The following is an 8750-nucleotide window of genomic DNA, read 5'->3' on the forward strand; positions in this document are numbered from 1 at the left end:
CCTCCCCCAATAGCCACACCTTCGCCACTATTTTATAACCTTAATATAAATATCCTAATACATAAGTAGTTATCCTAGCTGTGATGAGTTAGTTGAGCCGCAGATCTATGCGGCATTCTGTGACTGTTGCCTCATAGTCAATATCTGCAACTGTTGTCGGCTTTGGGGCCGATGCTCTCGTTCCCCTGAGGCAGAGCAAAGCCGACCTAAGGAGAGAGAAGGACAGGCGACATCTCATCCAGGCTGTAACAAAACTTCTGGGCTGCTGCTTCTGTTCGGAGAGCACCTCCGCGAGTCTGGCGAAGAAACATCTTGCACTTGGTCCCATCCTACCAGAGGTTGTGAACACTAGAGGAGTAAAGCTGCCTTGATCAACGTTCTGAATTCTCTCCCCATATGCCCTAATCTTGTCGTTCTCGTTCCTCCTGTGTGCAGTATCGAGAGCCAAGTTACGGTGACATGCGGCCATGGGATCAAAAATCCTGATGTCGAAGAAGGCTCGCGTCTCCCCGCGTCCAGAATCCTCGAGCACTGACGTCAACACGGGCTTTGTTGGATGTGTTTGAAGTCCTGTGTTGGAAGATCTCACCGCCCAATGGAAGGATGGTCGGTTCTACCATGACATCATGGCAGATTTTCTTCAACATGCTACTACTACTACTACTACTACTACTACTACTACTACTACTACTACTACTACTACTACTACTACTACTACTACTACTACTACTACTACTACACCATCATCAACACCACCAACAGCACCCCAACTACAACCACCACCACAATCACCAGCCTACCACAATCCCATTCACTAATTATTCATTCCCACGTTATGCACATAGTTATTATCTCTCACCTTCTCCTTCTTTTCCTTCACATTCATAAATCCTACCTTTACTCTCTTTATTATTTACACTTTCACTCCATTTCTTCCTCCTCCTTCTCCTGCACCTCATTTTCTTTCGCCTCCTCTCCCCCTACTCATCCCCGTCCCCCTCTTCTTCCTCCCTTTCTTCATCTTCCGCCTCCCCCTTCTTCTCCTCCTTTCATCTATGGCTTCTTTAAGCTCCCGTTATACTCCACACTCCTCCTCCTCCTCATTCTCCTCCTCCTCCACACTCCTCCTCCTCCTCCCCCGCCTCCATTCCCCAATAGCGGCACCTTTAAGCTCTCTGCTGTTATACTCCACGTTAGTCTTCAGTAACTTAATCATGAACAGTAATAAAGGAGAGGCTATTAATCTAGTACGACCCCCTCACACCACCATCTATAACCCTCCTGTTGCCTATAATTCTCCTGTTGCCTATAATCCTTTCTGTTGACTGTTTGTTATATCCCTGTTGGTCATTTGTTATCTTTCTGCTCGTCGTGTTTACCGGGTGAGTTCTGAATACATGTTACTGGACAAATTGATAATGTTCTTGAATAAATGATAATCCGTTAGTGAGGCATAATTAACGCGATGGAGGGGGGAGGAGGGTGGGTAGATGGGGGAGGAGGGTGGGTAGATTGGGGGGAAGAGGGTGGGTAGATGGGGGAGGAGGGTGGGTAGATTGGGGGAAGAGGGTGGGTAGATGGGGGGATTGGAGGAGGGAGGTTTGGGTGGGAGGTAGGGGGGATGGTGGGGAAGGGGGGGGAGGTTTGGATGGAAGGTGTGGGGTGTGGATAGATAGATGGGATAGGTTAGAGGGAGGCTTGGGTGGGGGGAGGTGGGAGGGTGGATAAGTGGGTGAAGTTGGATTGGGTGGAATGGTGGAGGGAGGGAAGTGATGAGGAAAGGGGTTAGTTAGTGAGGGTTAGAGGAAAAGTGAGATAGAGAGGGAGAGAGAGAGAGGAAGGGAATGGATGTGAGAAGGAGAGGGGTTAGTTATGCAGGTGGGAGGGAAGGTGGATGGAAAGGGGGAGGGTAGGAGGGATTAAGGGAGTGAGAGAGAGCTAGGGTGAGAGAAAGGGAGGGTGAGAAAGGGACGGAAGGGAGAGAGAGCGCACCTGGGACTCTATTTTCTCTTGCTCAATTCCCATGCTTGGTTGACAATACATGAAGGCTGTGTGTGTGTGTGTGTGTGTGTGTGTGTGTGTGTGTGTGTGTGTGTGTGTGTGTGTGTGTGTGGTTATTTTTATCCGCAGTGCGAGTGTCTTTTCCCTTCCTCACCCCCTCATTGATCAACTCTCTACCCCTTCACCCTAAACCTACACCACATCACCCCATACGTACACCTTCCACACCTCTGCATCACCTCACCTACACCCCATTACCCACCTACACCCCTTCCCACACCCCATCACCCCTCACCTACACCCCATTACCCACCTACACCCCTTCCCACACCCCATCACCCCTCACCTACACCCCATTACCCACCTACACCCCTTCCCACACCCCAGCAAGTTGTCACCACCACCACCACCACCACACCCTGATGGAGTACCCGAAGCAGTAGTACGTACAGCGTCACCTCTATCAGATAATGAGTGGGGCGCCCCTGTCCACATGTTTGACCATTATACTGAGGAACAAAAGGCGTGGAGTGGGCGGTGAGTGGGGGCGCCCCGTGGAGAGGCCTGGGAACCCTCTCATTACGCTATGATACCCACTCGGGCGGCCGGGCGGCGGGTGGCGGCCCTTAGTGGCAGGGGGCCGTTCCCAGGACTTGTTCAGGGCTAGGAGGAATAAAGGTAAGGAGTGTTTGTAGGGGAAGGGGTGAGGGTAGGGGGTGTTTTAGGGGAAGGGGTTAAGGTAGGGGGTGTCTCCTGGCCTATTAGGGGAGAGCGTTATCTGTCTATCTATCTATCTATCTATGTATGTATGTATGTATCTATCTATCTATCTATATAACTATCTATCTAAATTTTTATCTGTGTGTCTGTCTGTCTGTCTGTCTGTCTGTGTCTGTCTGTCCGTCTGTCTGTCTGTCTCCATGTAATAGCCTTCGTCATTTCAATAATTATATGTTATCTTCAGTTATCTGGTTGTTTCCAATTATGTTCTGCTAACTCTCATTCATCTCTCTTCACGTCTAACCTATCATTTATTGCCTCCTTTCTTGCGTCTCTTCTTATTCTTTTATTTCTTATTATTTTATTTTCTCTTAATCTCTTTTGGCTTTTGTGTGTTTCTTTGTGTCTTTTTGGCGTTTTGTTATGTTTTTTTAAATAAACACACACACACACACACACACACACACACACACACACACACACACACACACACACACACACACACATAGGTTCAACAAATAACACCAAGGTATATTTGAACCCTAGAAATTACCTTTACATCTTAGGGGTTCAAAATGGGTTCAGTATTGACCTTTGGTTTCCATAGACACATTATGAACCTCGACTTCACGCTCACAGGTTCAACCAAGCAATGTCAAGCCATCTCTTAACCCTAAACTGAGCTTTGACTCAAATTAGTAGTCACCAGAGATATTTTGAACCCCTGAAATGAACTTTATGGGTAATCGAAACAGTGAACTAAACCTCATGAGTCATGAAAACAGTGAACTGAACCTTGGGAGTCATGAAAACAGTGAACTGAACCTTAGGAGTCATCGAAATAGTGATCCGATTCTTAGGATTCAATGAAACAGTATCAAAACAACATTGAACCCTTGAACTGAACCTTAGGAGTCATCGAAACAGTGAACCGATTCTTAGGATTCAATGAAACAGTATCAACACAACTTTGAACCCCTGAACCGAACCTTACGAGTGCCCAATATTAAGTTAAGAGTGTGAGAGGTACATTTCTACTTTAACTCGCCTGAAAACACGTCTGGGATTATATTAACCACAGAGATGTCTGAATCAAATCACCATAGAGTTTCCTCACGAGAAAGAAACTGTAGAATTAGTGGTTAAATCAGCTGAAAGGAGATGTGTGTTTGGGAATAAGTGAATTATACAGAGTTTTAATGGGGTGTGAGGGTCGGGGTACGTTATAAATGCAAGAGGTGGGGGGGGGGGTGTTCCTTAGGTGGGGGTGATGGGGGTTGAGGGAGGGTCCTGTGTGAGCATCTTATTTTTCTTTTTCTCCCTTTATTGTGTTAGTCTTCCTCCTCCTCCTCCTTCTTCTTTTCTCCTTCCTCTTCTTGCTCTGTTCTTATTATTATTCTCCTCCTGTTCCTTCTCCTCTTCTTTCTTTTTCTTCTTCATATCTACTTTTTCATCTTCTTCCTCTGTTCTTTTCTTTCTTATTCTCCTCCTCCTCTTCTTCCTTTTCCTTCTCCTTTTCTTCCTCTTCTTCCTCCTGCTTCTCTTCTACCAGATTACCCGCCCAATGGGGAGTCATGATTTCTTTTAATAAACCTGTAAAAAAGACTAATATGCCTTCATCCAGGACTTGTAACAAAAATCAACTGTTATTAATAGAGTCTACATAATATACCTGATTAAAAGTTATTTTCTAGCTACAGAAATATACATATACTGTATGTATTTACTGTAGATATATGTTGTTGTAGAATATTTTATCCACAAACCTTTGGTGCTCGAACATTATAAACAGTAAATAATTATCTTTATCATGACAACTCTGAACCTTTGAACTGAACCTTGAATGCATTACGAACCATCAAAACAGTATCGTAACAACTTTGAACCTTTGAACTGAACCTTGATGCATTACGAACCATCAAAACAGTATCGTAACAACTCTGAACCTTTGAACTGAACCTTGAATGCATTACGAACCATCAAAACAGTATCGTAACAACTTTGAACCTTTGAACTGAACCTTTAATGCATTACGAACCATCAAAACAGTATCGTAACAACTTTGAACCTTTGAACTGAACCTTTAATACATTACGAACCATCAAAACAGTATCGTAACAACTTTGAACCTTTGAACTGAACCTTTAATACATTACGAACCATCAAAACAGTATCGTAACAACTTTGAACCTATGAACTAAACCTTTAATGCATTACGAACCATCAAAACAGTATCGTAACAACTTTGAACCTATGATCTGAACCTTTATTAGCTTCATATACGTGTTTAAGGTCTGTTTACTCCTCTTCATGAACATTTATGATGGTGAACTTGATTCTCTTCTAAATGATGGTTCTCTTTTCCTGTCCATTCTCTCTCCTTTCGTTTTTATTTGTGTCTTGAAATCTCTCGCTGTCTCTCTCGTTATCAGTGAAATATTCTACCGATATAAACAACTTTCTTACGTGTTATTTCTTCTTTTCTTTTGACTATTATTTAAGTTACCTTTTTCATCTTCTATAACTAGACTTTTTTTTTTTAGGCTTCTTTATTTCTTGAATCGTGTTTATTTTATTAAACTAAGTGTATTTATTTATTTTTTTTATTGTTATTATTATTGTTTTTATTGTTATTATTATTATCATTATTATTATTGTTGCTGTTGTTATTGTTGTAAGTTATCATCACCATCTATTTGTTATAATAATGGAACATGAGTTTGTGTACAGTAAGGTCGCCAACACAGTATAAATAACACAATAGGAATTAAGAAACAAACAGCCATGTAATATATATAATAATATACTTCACAGTATTTATTCACCAACTGCGAGTCACAAGCACAAAGGCACCAGGACCTCTTGGCCCACCAGGTCAGTCAACAGCCATCATCACCAAAAACACAACCAAACATCGACCTTTCTGACCCCTATAAGCATGAGGGCGCCATTCGGTCACACTTAATCCTAATTTACTGCAGGTTTTGTTACACTGGTAAACAACTTTGTGACTAGAGTACAATATGGGGGCAAATATTCGCAGGAAAAATATCTCCGTACCATAAAGAAGAATAAAGACTACAATAGCCAAGCCTCGCTAAAAGGGATGGGATCAAATGTATAAGGGATTAGGTCTGACCCGGGTAAAGGGATCGGAACCCATAAGTCGGCGCCAAATGTCAACATCTCGGAGCTTATAGTCAGTGGACGGCTCTCTTACGCTCTTATTATTCCTTCATTTCCGCTTCTTTACGTTCTCCTTATCTCTGGATCATTAATAAATACTTTTTTTTATTGGCCATTTCATAAATTTTAGGTCTTAGGATGCTTAAAAGGTCATCATTATAAATACCTCAGAGCTCAAAGGATCACACCACCGAACGAACACTTATGTAATGTATTATTTCTCCTGTCCGATGAATTGTGGAATACATCGTAAGTCATCAGTTAAATGTAATAACTCGGATTAGATGTAAAGTTTGTTTATGTTTCGTGATGTAACATAATATATTCACGGCTTATTTATTTATTATTATTATATGATTTAATATTACCAAGCTAAGAATGGAGAACTTGTATTCTGAAGGTAAAATTATACGTTATTGGCATATGTATTATGTTAGGATATATAGATAACTGGACTACCGTATGTATGTATGTATGTATGTATGTATGTATGTATGTATGTATGTATGTATTCCTTTTCACGACCCGTAACACAATAACGTCATAGATCTATGCAAGACCATTAGACAGTGTTCACTATAGAGGCATAAGTCACTGTAGAGGTAATAGGCACTGTATGACATTTAGAGGCACTGAACACTATATAGAGGCACTCGACACTGTATAAAGACTTGTTAGAGGCATTGGACACTGTATAAAGACTTGTTAGAGGCACTCGACACTGTATAAAGACTTGTTAGAGGCACTCGACACTGTATAAAGACTTGTTAGAGGCACTCGACACTGTATAAAGACTTGTTAGAGGCACTCGACACTGTATAAAGACTTTTTAGAGGCACTCGACACTGTATAAAGACTTGTTAGAGGCACTCGACACTGTATAAAGACTTGTTAGAGGCACTCGACACTGTATAAAGACTTGTTAGAGGCATTGGACACTGTATAGAGACTTAGAAGTAAGGAACTAGAGGCACTGAACACTGTATAGAGGCACTCGACACTGTATAAAGACTTGTTAGAGGCATTGAACACTGTATAGAGACTTAGAAGTAAGGAACTAGAGGCACTGAACACTGTATAGAGGCACTCGACACTGTATAAAGACTTGTTAGAGGCATTCGACACTGTATTAATGTTACATATGCCTTTGTATAGAGAGAGAGAGAGAGAGGGAGAGAGATAGGAGAGATAGAAAGAGAGAGAGAGTAAGGGTTGAGGCCTTGTTTGTAGAGAGAGAGAGAGAGAGAGAGAGAGAGAGAGAGAGAGAGAGAGGAGGGGCTGAGAGAGAGAGAGAGAGAGAGAGGGAGAGAGATAGAGAGATAGAAAGAGTAGAGAGAGTAAGGGTTGAGGCCTTTGTTTGTAGAGAGAGAGAGAGAGAGAGAGAGAGGAGGGGCTCAGGCCTTTGTTAGTAGAGAGACAACAGACGGACAGACAGACGCATAATAAAACTAGATATATTATACAACAAAATCTTTTACACTCAGTTATACATCTCTATGACTATGAAAAAATATATATACATCAATCTGAAAGGCAATAAATCTCGAGGCACTCATGTTGTCTGAACTGTGAAGGAACCTGGAAATACTCGAGTTTCTGGTTGTTGTTTTGTTGCGAATTTTCTATATTTTAAGTATAGTCTATTACAGGTTTGGTACTATAGTCATTTGTATTACTGTATCTCTGTTTATCTTTGTTTTATTGTCTGTGTTTTATAAGTGACTTAGGAATAATAACATTTGTGTTATCCGGAAGTTCCAGGAGTTATATTGATATGTTCTATCTATATTCATTTAGTTTTAGTATCATAAATTTTCATCGCATTTGACAGCCGCCTCAGTATGATTAAGTTATCGTTAATAGTTTGTCTCTAAGTAAGAAAGTGGTGCAATCCTCTCTTCCTGTCTAGTGAGAGCGCGAGATAAGCCACTTGTTTTTATATCACTTTTTTGGGTGTCTCTGGGGGTGAATTTCACACTACGTCTATGTTTTCGTTGCTATCTCGGTCGTAATCTGACTCAGCATCTGACCCGTATGTAGGAGGCTTGTAGTCACCACTCGGGGACTTGGTGTCAGTGCTGGTGACGGTGGCATCATGACAGTGGACGGCGGCTTCCTGTCGGGGACATCCCTGTTCATCTGGGTGCTGGGGCAGGTGATGGTGATGGTGATGTCCGTGATGGTGAAGATGATGGTGATGATGAGGCAGGTTGCCTTTCTTGTCACAATCAACATCACCTTTGAGGTGGTCGTCTCCAGGGTCGACGCTGAGGACCTGATGGTGGATGGAGTCGTCGACGTCCTCGCCTGAGCTGCGACTGTCACAGCCCTGAGAGCCCTGCTGGTCCTTGGAGCGGGACCTGGAGGCCGTACATGTCCTCAGACACGAACACTTCTCCCTCGACTGGCCTCCCTCCTCCTTCTTGTATTTGACGCGGCGGTTTTGGAACCAGATCTTCACCTGTAGGGCAAAAAGGACCAAGAAAAATTTTATTGTGTTATCCTTGGCGGTGCAAGTTGAGGATTTTAACAACAGTAATAGAAACGTCGAGAAACTGGTGCAGTAAAACAACTAAATTATTGTATGATTATACTGTATTACAAATAAGACATTTTCTGTTCTTCTTCACTAGATGAAAACTGTGTTTACGTCTTATATATTATATGATATAAAAGGAAAAGGCTAACCAAGCAACACTAGCAGTTTGGACGAGTTAATTAACGGAGAGTTTTTCTAGACGTGTAAGACAAGAATAAATAACAGAGGACTTATTCTCATCTAGTCCCAAAAACGTTAAGAGAAGGAGCTATTATTATCCTCCAAGATATTGACGTTAAATCCT

General features: G+C 42.1%; 1 protein-coding gene across 1 annotated transcript in view; it reads right to left on the reverse strand.

Annotated features, from left to right (window-relative positions):
• Positions 1-7234: 7234 nt before the first annotated feature.
• The window catches only part of LOC121864689 (motor neuron and pancreas homeobox protein 1-like), a 10892-nt gene continuing 9376 nt past the window's right edge, over positions 7235-8750 (reverse strand). The window contains exon 3 of the mRNA XM_042363846.1: positions 7235-8368. Within this exon, the coding sequence (XP_042219780.1) occupies positions 7880-8368 (489 nt within the window). The 3' untranslated portion in view covers positions 7235-7879. The remainder of the gene's footprint in view (positions 8369-8750) is intronic.

The sequence above is a fragment of the Homarus americanus genome, unplaced genomic scaffold, assembly GCF_018991925.1.
Source record: "Homarus americanus isolate GMGI-L3 unplaced genomic scaffold, GMGI_Hamer_2.0 scaffold57965, whole genome shotgun sequence".
Taxonomy (NCBI): Eukaryota; Metazoa; Arthropoda; class Malacostraca; order Decapoda; family Nephropidae; genus Homarus; species Homarus americanus.